Source organism: Gekko japonicus, unplaced genomic scaffold (genome assembly GCF_001447785.1).
Source record: "Gekko japonicus isolate JY-2015 unplaced genomic scaffold, Gekko_japonicus_V1.1 scaffold766, whole genome shotgun sequence".
Classification (NCBI taxonomy): Eukaryota; Metazoa; Chordata; class Lepidosauria; order Squamata; family Gekkonidae; genus Gekko; species Gekko japonicus.
In genome coordinates this window covers 378,757-401,334 of record NW_015172577.1, presented here as the reverse complement: position 1 = coordinate 401,334, position 22,578 = coordinate 378,757, and the positions used below count along the sequence as shown (strand labels likewise).

Below are 22,578 nucleotides of genomic sequence, written 5' to 3'. Positions count from 1 at the left end.
AAGTAATTACATTGCAATGTGCAATAATAATGTGATGCTCTCAGATTTCAAGCTTGTTCCAGAAAATATGGGTTTTATTACTTGTATGATAAAATCATTTTTAAAAACTGTATGAATAACAGGGGTATTTAAATATGACTTATCTATTGACACACATCATTAAGTTTTATTATTTAAGTGAATTGTTGCAGGCACACGAAAAATGTGCACCTACGTGTATATATACAGGGATTCAAGAAACTGAACTATAAAATTATGTGATTTATTAACTGAAAAAAATTTGAGATATACAGATGAAAATGCTCTGTACTTCACCAACAAGAATAATGATCAGTGTTGATATTCTTGTTCTTATATCCAGCAATCCAGATGGTGATTTTCCAATTGTGTTCCAACGAATACAACCCAGCAGTAGTAGACAAGTTGCCCTGGAAGACCCCTAGGGATGCACAATCCTGTACATTTCCAGTTATTGGGAAGGGATTCTTTAATGTTCAAGGAGCTCTACTCCATCCCTCCTTGAATTCTTTTTCCAAAATTCAAATTCAGAAGATTCCCCCGCCCTAAATTGGTGTGAAGGCTTAATACACTGGCATATGGTTTAAACTAGGTTTTATTCATGCCTGATCTGCATAGTTAATTAATCACTCCCTCAATTTTAATTTGGGTTACCCCTTGAAGGCTGCCTCTAGTGGCTGTCTGCATTTGTGTAATATCACCCTTACTCCAAACTGAGCTGTCAGGCCTCATCTTGCTGGCATGCATTCCATATAGCAATTTAGAGAACACATGACACTGCTCGAAACACGCTTAGTTCTATCCCAAACATCATGACCACATACAAGCAGCTAGCTGGGGTAAACCTCCCTTCTTACTTAGTTGCCTTGCCAATTATTCCTGTCTCAGCAACTCAGGCTATTCCTGTCATACCTAGTTAAGACTGTCCAGTGACACATTAAAGACTAACAACATTTATTACAGCATGAGCTTTTGTGACTCAAAGCTCACTTCCTCAGGTGCTGTGAAGAGGATAGTTAGGATAGCTAAAGGACTAACCAGTCCTAAAGACCAAGCCTATTTATACAAGCAGGCTTCAGTCTAAGGATCAGCTCAACTTTATTTGTGATTTCAGCAATAGCAAGACAAGACTCCAGAACCTCAGCTCTGTTAAATAGCATGCAATTGCCACACCCAAACACACCCTACTCCCAGTGATAGGCTATTTACATAACATTACTACTAGATTGGTTACTTTCAGAATCCTGGTAGGCTATTGTTCTTGTGCTCCAAGCTCAGCCAGTCTCTGGGGTGATTCATTCAGGAATGATTCGATTCCAATACATAACAATGGAGCAGGAGAAAAAATCCCCCAGAAACAAGCCATTCTGAAGAAAGTACAAAAATGTCCTGCTCATTCCCAGTGGTGACCAGTACTATTATAAGGGGAGGGGGTGGACAGCTACTGTGGTCGACAGTCTGTGGCCCAGAATAAGAAGTGTCTTAAGTAAGCAGTGGCTGCCCCATTAAATCAAGTTTAGCTCTGAAATGCAATAGGCCTGGACTATTCAGGTAGACTATGTATCCCAGACAATTCTCCAAAATCTTCTCCAGTGCATGTGAATTTTGTGGTACAAAATTTTGTGGTACAAATTTTGTGGACCTGCAGAGTGCAAGGTCCTTTCCAACTCTAACATTCTATTATTCTAAGCAGAGGTCATTTCGGGGGGGAACGCAGGGGAACGCAGTTCCCCCGGGTGAGGTGCAGGGGGGCGGGGCACATGACAAAGCCCCGCCCCCTGCTTCCGGCCACCCCGCTTCCAGCCCTCATTCAGCCAGGAGGAGGCAGGAGAAGAGGGAGGGTAAGTTGCTTCCTCCCCACCTCTCCCCACCCCTGCCTGCCTGGGGCCAGGGAGGGCCTTGGCGGGGCTTCCTCGAACTCCCGCTGGCCTTGCAGGTCCACCGCCGGGCCCCAGATGTCAGGGGGTGTGGCATATGCTAATGAGTTATGCTAATGAGTTCCCCTAGCTCTTTTTCTACGAAATGACCCCTGATTCTAAGTCATGTGGAAAATATTCCTTGGAAGAAAAAGAGTTTAAAAACTACTTCCATGGTTTAACAAATAATCGGGGTGCGGGGTGTAATAGAAAACATCAAGAGTGGATTTTTTAGGATCATGACCTCTCTATTAAAGGCTACCTGCCCAAGAAAAAAATAGAACTGGAATGGGTTTGAGATTGAGAAGCAATTTAAATTCTTGTTTGAAGTTCAGTGTTAATCCCGATCCACTGGAAACAAGAACATTCAGCCTGCTAAATGGTAATAGTTCTATAAATAAGGACTGTGTTCCAGTTTTATGCCTCCTTTTTATAGTATACAACATTACTGTGATGTGGGTATATATATCATCAGCGCAGACATTTCTGTCCTGTTTGTCCAGGTATAATTGACTTCATTTGGATGCTAATCAGGTCACAAATGAGCTGGTAAATATGCAAGAAACAGCAGATGCTTTGGCTGGTTGATTATTCTTGATTTTTCCCTTGGAAATTATGCAAATGATCATTAGGAAAAATAATTAAAATGCTGATTTACTTTTGAATGTGCAATGTTTCATTTGTTTGGGTTGCTGCTTCTCCATTTGTTTTGGAGAATGGGTGAGGCAAGGTGAGTGAGGAGACACTTCCAATTGAAGCCCTGTGTCTTGGGAGAGGGTTTACTATCGCAGTAAGAAGGAGCTCTATGGAGGTTAAAAGTTTGCAGTTTCTTTCAAGGGGTGCAGAAGGCATACTACTTTTTTTCTTTTTTTACTATTTTAACTTTATTCTATCACATTGGTATGCCACTTTTCTCCCAGCAGTGACCCAAAATGGCTCAAAGAAGGAATACCAAATACAAGCAATTTCAACATATGACACAATAAAACACACAAATGGAAAAGAGATACATCCTGGACTGGTCCTGATGGACCCTGTCTCATACAGACCCTTTGACTGTGAACCTCCGGCTGAGAGTCAGGGCCCCTTGACTCTTGCCGTCCAGCTTGTGTCCAAAGGCTCACAATTCTGGCCCCACTTTTCATTCCTGTAGGAAGAGGAAAACAAGCACTGCACAGATGCTGTTTAGCTGATACAAACTTGTCGACAATCTTTCTCCTTTCTCCTGTCCTACCACGTGAAAGTTGTTTATTTGGTTATTGACTAGCGCAGTCCTCCTTCCCTGGAGGCTGAATTTGAGCTAGAGCTTCCCAGAACACAGCTCTAGAACTTGTACTAGGCCTTGTTCTAGAAGATATGTAATGACAATGGCATGAAGAGTATCTGGAAGCCAAGCCGGAGGCTGTGGTAACCAGGCAGCTAGGGTTCCTCTGTAGCTACTCACCATAGTGTAAGTGGTGGCACGATGACATAGGAATGTCAGCTAAGGGTGCCTGATACCCAGCATATCCTGAACCCTAAGACAAATGGTGTACTGGCTTGATGGCTTCTGGTATCATATTACAGCATCTCTTGCTGCTTCTTAATGATAACAAGGCCAAAGGGGGTCTCTGAAGTCCAGGGTTGTTCTATCCGAGGTCAGGTTTTCCAGTAATCAATCAAGGCAGTGTTGGCAGTTCAGCATCTAACCTACACATTGTATCCACACCCAAAAGCATCTCTTGGGAGACTTAATAGCCACATGCCTAAACGTCACACAAACAGCCAGCTTCTCAGGAACAATCCTGTAAAGACTCATCTTCTTCACTATCAACAGGCAGCTGGCATTGAACCAAGAGAGACGTGCACCTTGCCTCTGAGCCTGTGACTCTGTTCTTAGCCTTCTTCTGTGGTCTTTCAAAGGTGTCGGTGATTCTGGAGGGCTGGGAATGGCTAACTGGCTTCGCCTGCTGAATTAGAGCTGGAGGGTGGAGGTGATTCTAAACCAACCTGCACGTCATTTTCCTGCTGGTCAGCTTCTGTCAACTCTGGACTGTCTATGCAGGGCCCCTCCTCCTCTGATGAGTCCTCACTGTTGCTGAGCCCTGGCTGACCCATGACAAATGGGGTTGGGCCTGCTGATGTCAAGCTATGGCCTGATGGGACCTTTAGTACTTTTTGACATCAATAGGAATGGAACCATAGTGAATGGGTATAGTCACAGAATGTGGCTTTGCAGAGATATTTGCCTGGGCTAAATTTTTGTGGGGAAGGGGCCTACCAGTTCCAGCATCCCACAGTGTCACTCCCAGCCCAACCAGCGGTGATGTCAGCTTGAGGTGATGCTTTAACACTTGGCCAAAACTCCATGGTAAAACCAAAAGGGATACATTCCCCACCGACAGGAAGACTTGGTCTCCTGTATTACCACATGCAAAAAAATTAAAAATAACATAGAAATTAATTACATACTAAACAGAAGTATAGCTGAGGTTTTAGTGCCAGATTATTGCTGTCCCATCTCCAATGTACATGTGCAATAATTTCAAGAAGAAACTTTATTGAGTATGTGGGTCAGCTGACGGTCCTGAGATGTCAGTCTGCCAGTTTGAGTCAAAGTCTGGCAGTGCTTATTCTAGCTATTGGGATGAGCCCATGTCCATACAAGGCATCATGGCCTTAGGTCTATAAAGTAACCATTTTTTTTAAAATCAAAAGTTAGCAACACTATTCAGGCTTAAACCCTGGCACTTCATGGGCAGTGGACGTCACCAGAAAGCACTAAGAACAAACAGCTTGGTGTAGTGTAGTGTAGAGAGCCAGTTTGGTGCAGTGGTTAAGAGCGTGGACTCTAACCTGTGAGAACTGGGTTTGATTCCCCACTCCTCCACATGCAGCTGCTGGTGTAACCTTGGGTCAGTCACAAATTCTCTCAGAGCTGTTCTCTCAATCCCTCTCAGCCCCACCTACCTCACAGGGTGTCTGTTGTGGGGAGGGGAAGGGAAAGGGATTGTAAGCTGCTCTGAGACTCCTTTGGGTAGAGAAGGGCGGAGTATAAATCCAATCTCTTCTCTTCTTCAGCTATTCATATGCTCTTCCCCTACTGGTGCCCTTTATCTCTCTCACTGCCTTCCTTCTGGCTCCTAAAGTTTGCAAACATTTTTGCACCCCTGCTGATAAGCACAAAGCTCTCCCCATCTCCTTGGCCAGTCTCCAATAGTGCCTGAATATTCAGTCACACTTTACCACATAGGCTGCAGCTAAAGAAGCAGTCTCTGGAAGAACCCAGTGAAAATGCAAGTCAAATCACAAGGAGACCAGACTGCTAGACTTGGAACTGCTAGATACAAGTTCCCCCTCAGTGATTCAAGTCCTGTAGCACCTAGAGACCAACAAGATTTTGGGGATCTCTAAGGTGCTACTGGACTGTTCTGCTGTTATGTCTACAGCATTACTATAAGGATGAAATGCAATAAGGTCAAGTAGTATTGATAGGATTGCCAGCCCCCCAGTCGAGGTGGGTTCCCTGCTGCCAGGCCACGCCCCCTGATTCCAATCAGCTGACCAGCAGGAGAACTTACCAGGAGAAAGAGGAAGGCCCAGGTGACATCGATGGCAATGTGGCAACGTTACTTCTGGAGTGCACAGGAACTGACATCATCACGCCGGCAATGTCTGAGCAACACTGTAGTATTTAGAAAAACTCTATGGTAGAAGCCATTTTTACCATAGAGTTCTTGTCCAAATACCAGAGCATCATTGCAATGTCACAGCGTGATGTCACTTCCTGTGTGTGCCAGCAATAATGTCACCCTGTTTCTGGTGATATCACCTGAGCCTCCTTCCTGCTCCTAGTAATTCCCCCGCCATCCCCTGCCAGTTGCCAGGATGGACCTGGCAACCCTAAGCACTGAGGAAGGTGTGCTACAAAGAGGGTTGAGCAAGACCATGTCACGTTGCAATCTTGATGAACTATTCAAATGGCAATGTTGTCATGCCAAACAGGCAGAGTGGAAAATGTATTGGAACAAGTTCAGGAGGTGGGAAAATCAGCTATTTTTAAAACAAAAGTTTTAGCAACTAGTCATTCTCAGACAGAAAGCATCTTCATCTTCATCATCATCATCATAGGCAACGTTACTTCTGGAGTGCACAGGAACCGACATCATCACGCCGGCAATGTCTGAGCGACATTGTAGTATTTAGTAAAACTCTATGGTAGAAGCCAATGTCTGAGCGACACTGTAGTATTTAGTAAAACTCTATGGTAGAAGCCATTTTTACTATAGAGTTCTTGTCCAAATACCAGAGCATCATTGCAATGTCACAGCGTGATGTCACTTCCTGTGTGTGCCAGCAATAATGTCACCCTGTTTCTGGTGATATCACCTGAGCCTCCTTCCTGCTCCTAGTAATTCCCCCGCCATCCCCTGCCAGTTGCCAGGATGGACCTGGCAACCCTAAGCACTGAGGAAGGTGTGCTACAAAGAGGGTTGAGCAAGACCATGTCAAGTTGCAATCTTGATGAACTATTCAAATGGCAATGTTGTCATGCCAAAGAGACAGAGTGGGAAATGTATTGGAACAAGTTCAGGAGGTGGAAAAATCAGCTATTTTTAAAACAAAGATTTAGCAACTAGTCATTCTCAGACAGAAGGCATCTTCATCATCATCATCATCATGTAACCTCCAGTGTTTTTCCTCCTGTGCATTTGTGTCTAGGGAGAAATTGGTAGAGAAATGTACATTATCAAGCAAGGTGAAGTTCAAGTTCTTGGAGGTCCTGATGGAACCAAGGTCCTGGTCACCTTGAAAGCAGGCGCTGTATTTGGCGAGATCAGGTATCCTTCCATTGTTTTGGACAGAATGTTTTTCATAGACCACATTATATTAACATAAAAAAATAAAGTTTGCTATTATTGTTGTTGTTATTAATGTATTGGTGCATGGTGTGCTCTCCCATTCTTGTCTCGTTAACTCTGCAACATTCTGTAGCTTGACTTTGCCTGAGGCCAATTCATATATCCAGTGATCTGCAAAAACTTGAATAGGAACCTCTTCCATTCCTACAAATAGCACCACCTATTTTATTTAGATATTTATGCCTCCCTTTTCTCCCCAATGAGGACCCAAAGTGGCTTGCAACATCATTCTCCCCGCTTCCATTTTATCCTAACAACAACAACACCGTGAGCTAGGTTAGGTTGAGAGAGTGACTGGCCCAGGATAATCCATGGCAGAATGGGGATTTGAACATGAGTCTCCTGCATCCTAGTCTGACAGTCTAACCACAACATCACATGACAGGTGCAAACAAACCTGACAGCAACTCCATGCTCCCAGAAATAGGGGGTATGGCGCTGACAGATGCTTTGCTTCTCTCCCAGCCTTGCTGAGGTTTTGTGAGTGAGAGACCAATATTTATCTAGATATCCATTGATGTTTTCAAAAAGCCTAGCAGCATCTTTAAAAAAAAACTATTTCTAGCTCTGATAGCTGTAAAAAAAGTCTCAAAATGCTATATAGCTTTTGCTCAATTCCTACTATTTGTTTCCCACATTACAATTTTATATCTGAGGATTGCTCCCCAAATCCGCTTCCATGACACTTGGGTTTGGGCCACGTATCGTTTGTTAGCCATGGTATTAAGGGTGATGATGTATTTGTGTGTGTCTCTCTCTGTGTGTGTGAATGTCACCACGGATTAATCAACGCAGTAAAACTTTCATATAGTCCAAAGCCATTTACAGTACAGTATTTTCAGTGGAATTAGTTCTTGTAGTCATCTGCCAATTATCAAGATTTTAGTAATTAATTTAGTAATCTGGGCCATTCTTATGAAAAAGGCACTTGGATGCTCAGGTTGCCCATGCCCAGGAGTCCAGCATACTCCGAAGCCTTGAACACACCACCCCTCTACACATTGACTGAACATGCTGAGAGGGAGATCAGGTATGAATGCACTGGCCCCACCTTCATGTGATCACTGGCTCATGAGCACGACAAGTATATATAGAGGAAGTATCCACATGTATAGTCCCTCTCTATGCCGGACAACATTCAGGAAACAGTGTCCCAGCACATGGGGAGGGAACATAAGTGCAGAGCAGGTACTTCATTTGCACTAAGCAGATGACCTGGGATCACTTGGGACAGGGCCAGCACACTCATGCCTACTCAACCTTTCCATGAGTTCAGTCAATGCACAGAAGGGTGATGTGTACATTGTCATGGATACTAATGCATGTAAGTTTCCCACCCTAAAAAATTCAGGTTTAGAAGCAGTACAAGTAAGGCGACCCGCGATACTCACGGGGGGGACAGAATGTTTTTCATAGACCACATTATATTAACATAAAAAAATAAAGTTTGCTATTATTGTTGTTGTTATTAATGTATTGGTGCATGGTGTGCTCTCCCATTCTTGTCTCGTTAACTCTGCAACATTCTGTAGCTTGACTTTGCCTGAGGCCAATTCATATATCCAGTGATCTGCAAAAACTTGAATAGGAACCTCTTCCATTCCTACAAATAGCACCACCTATTTTATTTAGATATTTATGCCTCCCTTTTCTCCCCAATGAGGACCCAAAGTGGCTTGCAACATCATTCTCCCCGCTTCCATTTTATCCTAACAACAACAACACCGTGAGCTAGGTTAGGTTGAGAGAGTGACTGGCCCAGGATAATCCATGGCAGAATGGGAATTTGAACATGAGTCTCCTGCATCCTAGTCTGACAGTCTAACCACAACATCACATGACAGGTGCAAACAAATCTGACAGCAACTCCATGCTCCCAGAAATATGGGGTATGGCGCTGACAGATGCTTTGCTTCTCTCCCAGCCTTGCTGAGGTTTTGTGAGTGAGAGACCAATATTTATCTAGATATTCATTGATATTTTCAAAAAGCCTAGCAGCATCTTAAAAAAAACTATTTCTAACTCTGATAGCTGTAAAAAAACAGTCTCGAAATGGTATATAGCTTTTGCTCAATTCCTACTATTTGTTTCCCACATTACAATTTTATATCTGAGGATTGCTCCCCACATCCGCTGCGTTCCCTGCGCATGCGCAGGGGACGCAGTTTCACTTTTGGGGGGATTTAAGTATCCCCCGATTTTTTAAAAACTTTTTAGATTTTTGTGCACACCTGGGGACTGCCCCACGTGTGCACAAAACTCTCCCTCCCCCCCAAGTGCCCCCTTTGTGCTGATTTAGATATCCGCACATAGGGGGCTACTTCGGTATTACATATATAGATGGCATGGAATACTGGTTACAGAGGTTAACATCAGAAGAGGAGGAGGAGGAGGAGGAGGAGGAGGAGATTGGATTTATACCCCGCCCTTCACTACCCAAAGGTGTCTCAGAGCAGTTTACAAACTCCTTTCCCTTCCCCTCCCCACAATAGACACCCTGTGATGTGAGTGGGGCTGAGAGAGCTCTTGATAGAAACTACTCTTTTTCAAGAACAGCTCTGCCAGAACTATGGCTTGCCCAAGGTCATCCAGCCAGGTGCAATTGGAGTGGGGAATCAAACCCGGTTCTCCCAGTTTAGAGTCCGCGCACTTAACCACTACACCAAACTGGCTTTATGCTCTGCTTGTGGGTTTTCTAGGATATCTGGCTCATCACTGTGAAAAACAAGATGCTAGATTAAATGAATTCTTGGTCTGATCTCGCAGGTCTCTGGTTTCTTCAGAATTTCAATACAGGACTGATTGGAGCTTTTTTATGGGCTTTTAGGCACCCAGTCACTGCAACAGTGCTTTTCCAGGCAGATCTCTAATAGTTCTGTGCTCTTTGTGTTTCAGAAACTTTAGATACGATGTTTGTTAACTGCCTAACTGTGGACTGTTGGGAGATATTTTCTTTGTGTGTGAAGGAAGTTGGCATATTTGAATTGGGAGCAGCAAGCAGAGGATAAATTTAAACCTGGCACAGAGTTTATTCACCTGTTTTCCAAAGGCAGATTAGAGATGCCAGCCGAAGATTAACAATAGCAGAATAGCAGCTGCAAGAGAACTGGGCTCCACTTTATCATATGCAGTGTATGAGCACCTGGATCCTGCACAGTTCTTTTCTTCCTCTGGTAGGATTCAGTGTGAAGAGCTAGGGCTACAACCCAGCCCCTGCCAGAATTGAGTATTGTATACATTTTGCGCAGCAGTGCTTTAGAATGGGGAATGTCTCATTCAAAGGGGCAGGAGAATGGAAAAACATACATGTCTAACGTGAAGCACACTAGCGACTTTTTAGACCAGTTTACCTAGCATCCAAGCTCTTATATGTACAAGTGGTCTCCTGTGTAATTCTCCAAGTTCACCAGTGTAGCTGTTTAGCATCTACATGAAAGTGTCAGAAGTGATCAGGGGATCATTTCCTGTGGGAGCGCACAGGAGCGGAGCTCCGGTAGTAAGGAGCCCAGGGGGTGGGCACATGCAACAAGCCCCACCCCCTGATCCCAGCAGCCCTCAGTTGGGCCACGAGGAGCAAGAAGCAGCCAGGTAAGTTGCAGAGCCCCCCCCCTGGCCTGCCTTCAGGTATAAGCTCTCCCTCCTCTGTGAGGGCAGATCTGCGCATCCCCCCCCCCTTTAAGACCAAGTTTTATTCAGGTACAAGCTCTCCCTCCTCTGTGAGATCTGCATGTTCCCCCCCCCCAATAGCTAGCAATCCAAAACAGTCCAGTGGAGCCTGAGTGGTGGGTGTTGCCTTCTGACACACTTCTGGTGATGCCACGGGGTGTGGCATATGCAAATAAGTTATGCTAATGAGTTATGCTAATGAGCTCCTGCACCTCTTTTTCTACGACATGACCCCTGGAAGTGATCATTCACAGTTCTGGACCCGGGGTGTGTGTGTGTGTGTGTGTGAGTAATTGCAGATGACCCCAGAACTGTTTCTCCTTTTTAACTGGGTCAGGAAATGCTGCAGATGCCCTGATCTGGTGCCTGGAAGCAGTAAGAGGCTGGATGAGGACCAATAAAATGAGCCTCAGTCCATACAAGACCAGGTTCTATTGGTTGATGTCAATCAAGGATTTGAGAGTCTTCCAGGACTGAGTCGCACCTCCTCCTCCAAAGAGAATCCTGCAGCTTGGAGGTGCTTTCAGATCCAAGGCTGCAGATGGAGGAGCAGATCTCCTTTAGCACCTTTAAACAGCTTGGGTTAGTTTGCCAGCTGTGTCCTTTCCTTGATAGACTCAATTTGGCCACAGATGCTGCCATTACATTTCAGTTGGATTGCTGCAAAGTGTGACATATGGGACTGCCTTTGAAGACAGTTTGAAAACATCCTCTGGTTTACAATGGGGGCAGCTAGACTACTAGGAGGTGAGAATTACAGGGGCTATATCCCACCAGTGTTCAAAGGTCTTTGTAGGCTGCTTTGCAGGCACAATTCAAAGTTCTGTTTATTACCCATAAACGTTCTTTGTATATTGTTTTTATTTACATTTGTCCCTCTTCCTCATATATTTTATGTTATCATGAAACTTTTATTATTGGAAGCTGCCTAATAAAAATTTGTAAGGAGTAGAGATGCATTCCACTAAGTTGCCAAGAAATTTTGTTCCTGGGAGCCTGCTGACCTCTAGGGAAGGCATGGGGAGAGTGGAGATTCTGTATTTGGGAGTACAAATTGCCACCGCCTCTTCTGCAGACAGATATGCCATCCTATTAGAGAAACTGTGTGGACAGTTACATGCATACCATTATTTGTGGCTTTTATAAACCAGCCTTCTGCAGAGAGAGTTTGCAGTTGCTTTTGGATTCTGTATGTTCAGTCCATCTTGTTTCATTCTCACATGCACACCTATTCACATATTCAACTTGCATTGTCCTTATACAAACATTTCCTCTTCACAGTCAAGGCTCAGATGATATGTTCCTCATCACATGGGTGGGGGGGCAGTGGAAGAAGTGTCTTACCACCTTATCTATGTGGTCTGCCTGTCTACCTCCGATGCTACTGACTATAATACCATCAACGGATTTCTAGATTTTCTATGGGAAAACATCTGTGGAACCAGGGGCTGCTCATACTGGATTTGGAGCTCTCGTGGTGAATTGCTACCATGGTCTGCATTTATATCAGGGTTTTGATTCTGTCGTGCTTGTTTAGGTTAGATTAACAAAATTGTTGTTTTTAATGCAAAAATACATATACTGTGCTTCTGTCCAATACTTCATTAATCTCTTGGTGGCTTAAAATATTATCCAAAGCTGGTTTTGACTTCACAAACAGGTATGTGGATGTGTTCCATCCCCCTCTCCACATTCTCATATTTCAGTTCTGAAAACAAAACAAAAAAGAGCCATGCAGACAGAATTACAGCATTTCATTCCAAGGTTTAAATAAGGAAAGTTTATTATCTTGAAATACAGGCTGAATTAAGCACAGCTGGCATGCTATGAATAACATGGTCTCCTATGAACAGGCAATGAGGCAGCCAATCATTTCTGTTCTCCTCTGCAGGTTTCTGAAGTTTTATCAACTTTGAAATGCTTTTAAGGACAGGGCACTCTTTATGGCATAAACAATGGACATTATCCAGCCCAAAGGCAGGGGACTGTGCTTAACTTTGGCTGGTGCACAATGTCATTATTTGGATGCATACACAATCCATGTAGATTGCAGTGCAATAAGTCGACACTTTCTACTACCCCTGTACTTCAAAAGGGATACTGATGAATACCATAGGTCATGCAAGGAACAGAGAAGAATACAGGGTGATAAATGTACAGTAGCCTGTTCAATATCTGGAGAGCCAGTGTGGTAAAGACTTGAGTGCCAGGCTAGTATCTGGGAAACCCAGGTTCGAATCTCCATTCATGCCATGTAAGCTCATTGGGTGACCTTGGGCCAATCACAATGTCTCAGCCTGACCTACTTCACAGGGTTGTTGTGAGTATAAAATGGAGGAGAGGAGAATGATGGAAGCAACTTTGGGTCCCCTTTGGAGAGAAAGACGGGGTACAAATAAAGATAATACATGCATCTATAATTGTCAGAAAGTGTTTGGGGAACACACATTTACCACAGCCACAGAAAACAGGATAGGAAGGTCCAAGGTACTAAAAACTCAACTTGGGATACATTGCCAGTTAACCTAACTAAACCACCTACGGCTTTCATAACTTTGAACTAAGAAAAATATTTGTTTTTGTTTCAGCCTGTTAGCAGCTGGTGGAGGAAATCGACGAACTGCTAATGTGGTGGCCCATGGATTTGCCAACCTTTTTATTCTCGACAAGAAGGATCTCAGTGAAATCATGGTGCACTATCCTGAGTCTGAAAGACTCTTGAGGAAGAAGGGAAAGTAAGTATGTCCATTTTTCTGGCTGCATTATCTCTTCTGGTGTGTAAAGAAATAATGTTTGCTTCTTATATTTATACTAGCAGTAAAGCCCGTTGTGAAAGCAATACAACGAGATCTAGAAAGAGGCTCTGGGGCAGTGCTCTGGCTTTGGGCAAACAGTGTCAATTTGCTGTGGTGACCTCAGCAGGGTATAATGACAGAGTCCACTGTTCTCTCCAGAGGAACTGATCTCTGCTACCTGAAGAACAGTTGTAATTGTGAGTGATCTGTAGCCCTCACCTGGAGATTGGCAGCAGAGCAGCTTACATCATTCTCCTCTCCCCTATGAGGTATGTTATGCAACTGAAAATGCCAACTGCCTTGCGGGGGGGGGGTGAGTTTGAGATGTGGAATGGAGGGAGGTCCAATCAGCTTCCATATGCAAATGACCTTGGAACACTGGGCGGGACTGCACAAAGCAGCCAGTCAACCCAGCCAATGTCTTCTGAGTGGCAGTTCTTCCGGCCTAACACTAAAGGGGCCAGTTTTAGAACGTTGGTGCCCACTATTCAATTATTATAAGGGAGAGATGCTTATTGCTGAATTGGGCTACAAATTTATTTAAAATTATTTATTTTATTTTATTTTGGGGATTTTTATCCCATCCTACCCAGCGAACGAGCTCAGGGCAGCTTACATCATATTATAAAACAATACATAAATACCAGAGCAATAAACCAATTAAAACATTGATAGTTAACATAAGTAAAATTAGAGTAACTAATCAGTTCAATTCAATTGAATATAATAAAACTGAATAAAATTGAATTGAGTAACTAATCTAACATTCCTAATGATAGCAGTGACGAGTGATTACAGTCCAACACAGAGTAAGCTTATGCTAGGAGAAGGGGGATGAATCATTCTGATTGAAATTGGTGCTGCTCCTTGTGCCTGAGATGTAAATAGTACCATGGGGCATTTAAAGCAGGGAAGGTCGATGTTATTTGACATCCACCGCCTCAACCAAGTTGTTCTTGCCTCTGTAAGCCGCCCTGAGCCCACTGGGGAGGGTGGGGTATAAGTACGATAAATAAATAAATAAATAAATAAATAAATAAATAAATAAACCAAAGGCCTGGCAGAACAGCTCCATTTTACAGGCCCTGCGGAATTGCAACAGATCCCACAGGGCTCTGATCTCGATTGGGAGCATGTTCTACCAGGCAGGGGCCAGGACAGAAAAAGCCCTGGCCCTGGTCGAGGCAAGGCAGAGGCAAGTCAGGGACTGCTACGTACTGTTGAAGCCTACCTTGTAGGATCTTGAGCATGACCTTGCTAGCGTGTGATATGAGTGCAATTGTGCGATAGTTTGAATATTCCTTGGCATTGCCCTTCTTTGGGATTGGAATGTATACTGAACTTTTCCAATCCTGTGGCTACTGGTGCGTTTTCCAAATTTGCTGGCAAATTGAGTGCAGCACTTTAACAGCATCATCTTGTAACCTGTCTGGCGTCCAATGCCATCTATATATCATTTTTATTATATTTTCCCTGTAGGATATTGCTCTCAGAAATTTAATTGACTTCCATGTTTTTCCCCATTCCTTCTTATCTATATTCCGCCCTAGATCTTTTTCCCATTTTATCATTGTAGGTTTTTTCCAGTCCTCCAGTATTTCATCTTCTAATAGGAAGTTATAAATTTTTTGTATTGATTTTTCCTTATTTTTCAGCCATCTCTTATCGAATTCTATTTCTGTAGTATAAAAATCCATTTTTTAATCTTTTGTAAATCTTGAAATTAGTTGGTTCTCTTCCCATATCGTAAGATTTAAGTTCATCGCTCGGATATCTTGCCATGTTTTTAGTTGGTTTTTTTCATCTGTTAGGGCTTGATATGTTCTATTTTTATTCTCATCTAATAAGTTTGGGAATATAAAAGCCTCCAGAGGGGATACCCATTTTGGGATTTTTTTATAGTATTTTCTTTTTATTTTATACCATATTTGCATTAATGGGCCCCTTATCGTGTGATTTGAAATTTTTTAATATATTTTATCTTTTTCATACCACACATAGGCATGCCAGCCCATGTGTAGATTGTAACCTTCTAATTTTAATATTCTTTTGTCATTCAGCAATACCCAATCTTTTATCCATCCCAATGAAGCTGGGAGAGTAAGACCACCTCTAGTTTTTTTTTTTCTCAAAAGTTTCAACTTTATTCTGGCCTTTTTCCCTTGCCATAAGAATTTTCTTATCAACTTGTTTAGTTCGTCAAAGAATTTATTATTTTTAAGTATTGGGATGCATTGCGCTAGAAATAATATGTGCGGTAAAACATTCATTTTTATGGTTGATATTCTTCCCATAAATGATATTTGTAAGTCTTGCCATTTTAACAAATCTTTTTTAATGCCTTCTATAGTAACCTTGTAATTATTTTCATATAGGTTGTTATTGTTGCTTGTAATATTTATACCTAGGTATTTGATTTTTTTGGCGATTTCTATACTGGTATTTTTTTGAATCTCTTCTATCTCTTCCTTATTGCAGTTCTTCGTCAGCAATTTTGTTTTGGTTATATTCATTTTCAGTCCCGCTACTTCTCCATATTCCCTTATCCTTTTTAGTAAATTTTTAATCGATGATTTCGGATCTTCCAAGATATAAGCCAAATCATCCGCAAATGCTTGTAGTTTGAATTGTTCTCCTTTAATCTTCAGTCCTTTAATTTCATTATCATTTCTTACTATTTCATTTAAAGTCTCTAGTCCAAATATGAATAGCAATGGAGATAGAGGACATCCTTGTCTCGTCCCTTTTTCTATAGGGATCTTCCATGTAAGTTCTCCATTGACTATAACCTTAGCCCACTGCTCCTTATATGGCCTCTATCATATTATAAAAATCATTTCCGCAGTTCCAAATAGTTAATTTTTGTTTTAAAAAATCCCAGTTCACATTATCAAAGGCTTTCTCCGCATCAAGAAACATTAATGCCATTTTTTCTCCTGGGTGATATTCATAATATTCTATAACATCAATTATTGTTCTTATGTTTCGTTTTATTTGCCTTTTCCGGAGAAAGCCTGATTGATCTTGGTGGATAATTTGGGAAATTTCCTTTTTAAATCTGTCGGCTAATATTGCGGCATCGATCTTGTAATCTACATTGAATCTACATTCAATAACGAAATTGGTCTGTAGTTTTTAATTTCACATCCTTCCAAATTTGGTTTAGGGATTAGTGTGATTAAAGCCTCATTCCATGATTGTGGGATGTTAGCTGTCTTTGCAATATTTTGAACCATGTCTTTAAATAATGGCGTTATTTCTTCTTCTAATTTTTGGTACACTTCTGCTGTTAGACCATCTGCTCCTGGCGCCTTTTTCTTCTTTTGTTTATTAAGCGCTTCCATAATTTCACACATTGTTATTTTTTCATTTAACAATTTTTTCTGATCTTCAGAAAAATGTCCTAAGTTGTGTTTCTTGAGATACTCATGGCATTCTCTCTTATCCTCTATTTTTTGACTATACAAATTTGTGCAGAACTTTTCCACTATTTCTTTCAGTTTCTCATTCATATGTTCTAAGTTCCCGTTTTCATTTTTTAATGCAGAAATAGTTCTTTTCTCATTTTCCTTTCTTAATCTGTAAGCTAACCATCTCGTTGGTTTATTTGCAGATTCAAAATAATATGCCTTTGCATATTCTATTTTTTTTTGCTATCTCTTGTGTCAGTAACATATTCACTTGGTGTTGAATTAATTTTATTCTTATTCTTATATCTTCTAGATTTCCATCTTTTTTTAGCTTCCCTTCTTCTATTTTTAAACGTTCTGTTAGGTTTTTATATTTTTCATTTTTCTGTTTTCTCTTCCAAATATCTTGGGTTGTAAACAGCCCCCTCAAATAAGCTTTTAGAGTATCCCAGACTGTATTCAAGGTTACATCTTCTGTTCTATTTATTTTAATAAATTCTTTAACTTCTTTTTTGAGTTTTTCCAAAAAAGTTCTATCTTGTAATAACCCCACATTCAGTCTCCATCTTGTACTTTTAACCCCAGTTTGAAGCGCCAACCACATTGGGTTATGATCGGCGAAGGTATTCGGTAGTATTTTCACTTCAATTAGATCTCTTGCCTGTTCTATATTTAACCACATCATGTCTATGCGTGACCATGATTTAAATCTTGTTGAGAAGAATGTATAATCCTTTTTCTGTGGGTTTCTTGTTCTCCAAATGTCTATCAGGCTGAGAGTAATTTTAGAGGAGGGACAACTCAGGACTGATTTACTGATACAGTAAATATAGTTTCAAACAAAGAAATGTGCAAATAAAATGGCATATTATGCCTACATCACAGCATGTATTTCCCAAATTCCAATATTTAAAGATACATTTCATAATTGGTCTGACGTATAAAGGAAGATGTAAATTCTATTGTCTTCTACCAGTGAGTGAAAATCTTTGTTTTATTTGGTATTCTCGCACTGACTCTCACTAACCTTTCTTCCCATTCACGTATCTATGTGTTCCTGCATTTCATTGTTTTAATTATTTTTTATTGTTATAGGTGTATCTTTAAGCTTGTTTGAATGTTTTTGATTGTCTGCAGTCTTGGGGACCCTAAATTGGATAGGCAAGCTGAATTTTTAAAAAACAAATAAAATATATTTTATAACAAAGAGTGATTACATGGCTTTTGCTAGATCATCCAACTTCAAGGACTTCTTCCAATGTTTAACATTTGTACATCAGAACATCTTCAGTGTTCATCCTTCAGGAGTTAAAATTTCTGGATAGCTTTTATCCTCCTGAGGAAGAAGCACTATTGGATTCCAATACCCATCAATGCTTTCCCAGTGCTTCAACAAGACTGCGTGCTGCTTCAATGGTGAAAGCAGCTACTACAGATTTCCAGGAGTCAATTTCAACAGCCTGATCCAGACAAAGTCTGGATTAATTTTTAATCTTTTCTTAATTTGATAGGAAATTGATTTTGTTTTTCCAGATTATTCCCAGAATGGATTCAGCCACATTTACCCACCCATTATGCAATAACCCTCCTGTAAGGAATTGTAATATATCCTCTAAATTTGAACAGCTATTAACAAAGCAACGTTGCATAGGATAGTTACTGTTTTGAATTCAAAGGAGAAAGCCTGACTGGATAGGCATGTCTATCCTAGTGCACTAAATCCTAGTGACTTGGGACAGAAAATGAATTTACTATATATGAGCACCACAAGGTCATTTCTCATAGAAACAGAGGCTGAGATCCAGGCACAGCATTCATTTGAAAGGAAGGCTGAATCCCCAACAAAAGTAGCAGGAAGGGCTGTGTCTGGCTGGAATCAGGGCTCAGAAAGGTTAACAGAGGCAGAAAGAACTATTACAACAAGATATGGGTGTTCCAGAAGTTTTAACACTTCTCCAAGTTGCTAGTTTTTCCCTTTCTGTTCTTGTGATCTAGAGTGCTCTTGAGGCAGAAGGGCAAACCTGCAGGACCACCTGAACCAGCAAAAGGTTTCGCCCTGCTCGAAAAGAAGTACGAAGAAACACCAAAGATGTTCAAAGCACTGCTTGGTGGGAAAGGACGAAGTGGCCTTGCCATGCTTATCAAGATGAAGAGAGAACAAGAGGCGCAGGTACAGTAGAGAACAATTTGGAGTAGGAAACAGATGAGCAGGACCTGAGGGTGGCAAATATCAATGGCCAGCCAACAGTAAGGAACTTCAGTCCTGTAAACAGATGAAAGGGCAATGAAATACTGTTTGGTAAAGCTTAATAGGAGGTGCCATATATAGATAATACTTTTTAAAATGTTACTCCTCAGTTCTCAGAAGGCTGTCAGAAGGGCTTCCAACATCTACTAAAATATAAAGTCACATCATAAAAACATTAAATACCAAAATACAAACACAGCATCTTTGAAGTCAGATAAGACAGTTCTCACATTTTTTCACAATGACGGATGGAGACAAGAACTAATTAAAAAGGGGGGTTGAAAACTAGGGTTGCCATCCCCCTGATGGGAGTGGGTTTCCCCCCGATTTCCGCCCCTCTGATCCGCCCGCCGGTTGGCTGCCAGCGGGGGGAACCCTACCCCCGAAGAGCTCTTCAGCGTCCAAAGTGCCTGCCACGATGATGCCACCTGGAGGTGATGCCATCACACTGGGCACATCACCAGATGACGCTCTAGCATTTGGCCAAAAACTCTATGGTAGATCCCAGGAAGGAACATCCGTCCCCCCGTCAGCAGAAGGTAGGGACCTGGCAACCCTAGTGAATACTGAGCTAAGAAATGTTGAGAAAACATAGGAGACATCACCTCAAAATGGCTACTGTGTGAGCCTAATCACAAAGCAGCTTCCAGGAGGGAACACAGAATATGATGGAAGGTTTTAAGCTAAACATTCATCTATGAAGGGAGCTATTTCTGAATTGGTGCGATCTGCAGGTCCACAGTGAAACCTCTTATGATTACCTCCAGTTCCAATGAGGTGGAGAAAAGCCAGGATTGGTCTTTTACTGCAGGGAAGAGATCCTTTGGGGCAGAAACATATGGGCATCAGGAAAAACAGAGGTGGGAACCACAGCACATAGAGACCACTAGAGAAGTAGCCTTGTCTTATCCCCTGGGGGCCTTTTCAGTGAGAATTAGTCTCTGGCATATTCTGAATTTGTTTGTGCAACCTCCATAAATATCAGTATAACCTGAGACTCCATTATAATGTCCATGCCACATTGAAGTGACTATGTGTTGCTTATTGGCTGTGCTTGGTAGGTCGCATCATCCTTTTTTACTGTGGTCTAGGCATGCCATTGTCCTGCTCTATAGATCTCCTGCCAGTAAAATGGGGGGGTCATGATTGACATCCCCAAAACAATGATTCAGCTTTTGGCCTGACCTGGAAGTGACATCATGCTCTAGCATTCACCCCAAACTCGATAGATAAACCACAGAGTTCTGTGCAAATGTTAGAACATCACTACAGTGGAATGACATAACTTCCCAGTTGAATTAGAAGTTATGTCATATCATTGATCACCCCCTCCTACCTTTAAGTTCCCAACTTCCTCATCTCCTGCCAATTGTCAGGCCATGCCACTCATGGGATGGGGCAGGGTATAAATTAAATAAATAATAATAAATAATAATAATGCTTAGCAACCATCCTATGATCAGAGCTCTGAAGCCTCGATTTCCTCACAGGCATCATTACTGAGTAACACTTTGTTTCTGTTTCAGGAGAAGAAGGAATAGTAAGAACAAGTAAGGAGAGAAAAAGAAGTAAAATAAAAACAAAATGAAAAGGAATATTAATATTTAATTGCTTTTGTTTCAGGAAGCAGAAGAGCGGAAAGAAAGAGAAGAAAAGGAAAGAAAAGAAAGGGAAGAAAGGGAACAAAAAGAAAAGGAAGAAAAAGAACAAAAAGAAAAAGAACAAAAAGAAAAAGAAGAAAAAGCTGCACTCCAAACCAAGCTAGAGGAAGATGCAGCACAAGTTCCTGAGGATGATGCACAAGTCGAGCCAGATATGAAAGGCCAGTCCTCATCACCTCAGAAGTCGCCTTTGCTCAGAGGAATCACTAATGAGTCCCTGATCATTACCATGTCTCCTTCGACCACAATTGGAGAGGGAGAGATTCTCACTGTTGAAGTAAAAGTGAAGCCGCAAGATTAAACAACAGATCTTTTTACAAGGGGTTATACTCCAGGCTGTAGCTAGTGAACCACCATTCAGCTTACTCAGAATTTGAGTTTGGTTTTTAAAACGCACATTTCTAGCTCAAATGCTTGAAAATGCATACGTGACTCCCAGAGAAATCTCCAAAGCTAAGGGTTACATACTCCAGTTTGGGAAATTCCTACAGATTTGGTGGTAGAGCCTGGGGAGCGAAGGGTTTGGGGAAGGACTTCAGTGGGGCAGAAGAATGCCATACACACCCTCCAAAGCAGTCATTTTCTCCAAGGGAAATTATCTCTGTATTCTGGAGTTCAGTTGTAATTCTGAAAGATCTCCTGGCCCCACTTCGGACATCAACTGCCCTTTCATAGCTAGAGAAGTGGGCAGCTAGAATATTTTCAAGGGTGGCCATAAGCACTGCATCTCACCCCACAACTAGCAGAAGAAATCATGCAAAAATGCAGAATTAATTAACCAAATTAAGAATTTCTAATGCAGAAATCAATGTTTTTCATCATGGAATTTCTATTTGCTTTAAGAACAGAATAGACACCATTCTGATTATGTACAGGACACTGATGAAAACTGCAAGAGCAGGTTGTGGTTTGCTGCAGCCTTGTTTCCAGCAGAATCTCCATATTTCGTGTCCTGATGATCCGACATTGAAATGCTGTACTTTGAATGCAGCTCCTTGGGGGTAGGAACCTGTTTCTGTACCACGTATACTGATGGAACTTCATTAACTAATCAAAAATATTCATGCATTCATTTAAGAGCTCAAGGTTACATTGCACTTCAACCCTAAATACTTGCTTTATGCCTGCATTAACTAATAGTTCTTTCCCCTTTTAGTTCTCTGTCTTACAGCTTTTCCTCCTCTCTTTGATTGGTATTACATATTATTTCATTTATTCCCTGCCTTTTCCCCCAGTTGGGGTCCAAAATAGCCTCCATAATTCTCTTCTTCTCCCATTTATTCTCACAACTTCCCTGGGAGGTAGGTTAGGCTGAGAGTGTGTGACTAGCCCAAGGTCATCCAGTGAGCTTCCACGGCAGAGTGGAAATTCCAACCTGAATCTCCTCCATCCTAGTCCAACATTCTAACCACTACACGATGGTTCTCTATCTAAGATGTGGCTTCAGTTGCTGGACAAGATTTCAATGTCTAGTTTTCTGTACTGGCTTTCTGTAGTCACCCACCACCTTCTGATTGTTGGAAGAACCAGATGCCTCAGCCTCCAAGAAGCAAGTGACCAGGGAGTTACAGATATAGGCAGACACTAAGCACCTTCCTGTTTACTCTTCTGTCACTGAACCCTTTGATGTGTAGATTGCTACTCTTAGGGAAAACAACTTTTTTCCATGTCCTCTCTTTTCTTCACGCATGCACGCAAAGGAGGAGGACACATTTCTCCATCTTTGGCACTATGGATGCAGAATGCCTCTCTGCATTTGCATCCATCACTAGCTAGATGGAATAGAAACTGTCACTGTCTCTATGCTGCACTATCCAGTATGTATTTCTGAAATAAAGTAGTTCTTATTTTCTTTTAAACTAGTAAGTGGCTCTGTGTAACATTGTAGTCTTACAAGCATACGCTGAACAAAGGAGCTCTGTTGTGTTCTGAGACTTTAGTGCACTCTGCAAAATTTAGCAAG

The 22,578-nt window shown here is 41.8% G+C and overlaps 1 protein-coding gene across 1 annotated transcript in view; it reads left to right on the top strand.

The window, feature by feature from the left end:
• CNGB3 (cyclic nucleotide gated channel beta 3) overlaps nucleotides 1-20,916 on the top strand; it is a 64,423-nt gene extending 43,507 nt beyond the window's left edge. The window contains exons 13-16 of the mRNA XM_015421424.1: nucleotides 6,636-6,754; nucleotides 13,090-13,236; nucleotides 18,702-18,876; nucleotides 20,590-20,916. Coding sequence (XP_015276910.1) covers nucleotides 6,636-6,754; nucleotides 13,090-13,236; nucleotides 18,702-18,876; nucleotides 20,590-20,916 — 768 coding nt within the window. The remainder of the gene's footprint in view (nucleotides 1-6,635; nucleotides 6,755-13,089; nucleotides 13,237-18,701; nucleotides 18,877-20,589) is intronic.
• The last annotated feature ends 1,662 nt before the right edge of the window (nucleotides 20,917-22,578 follow it).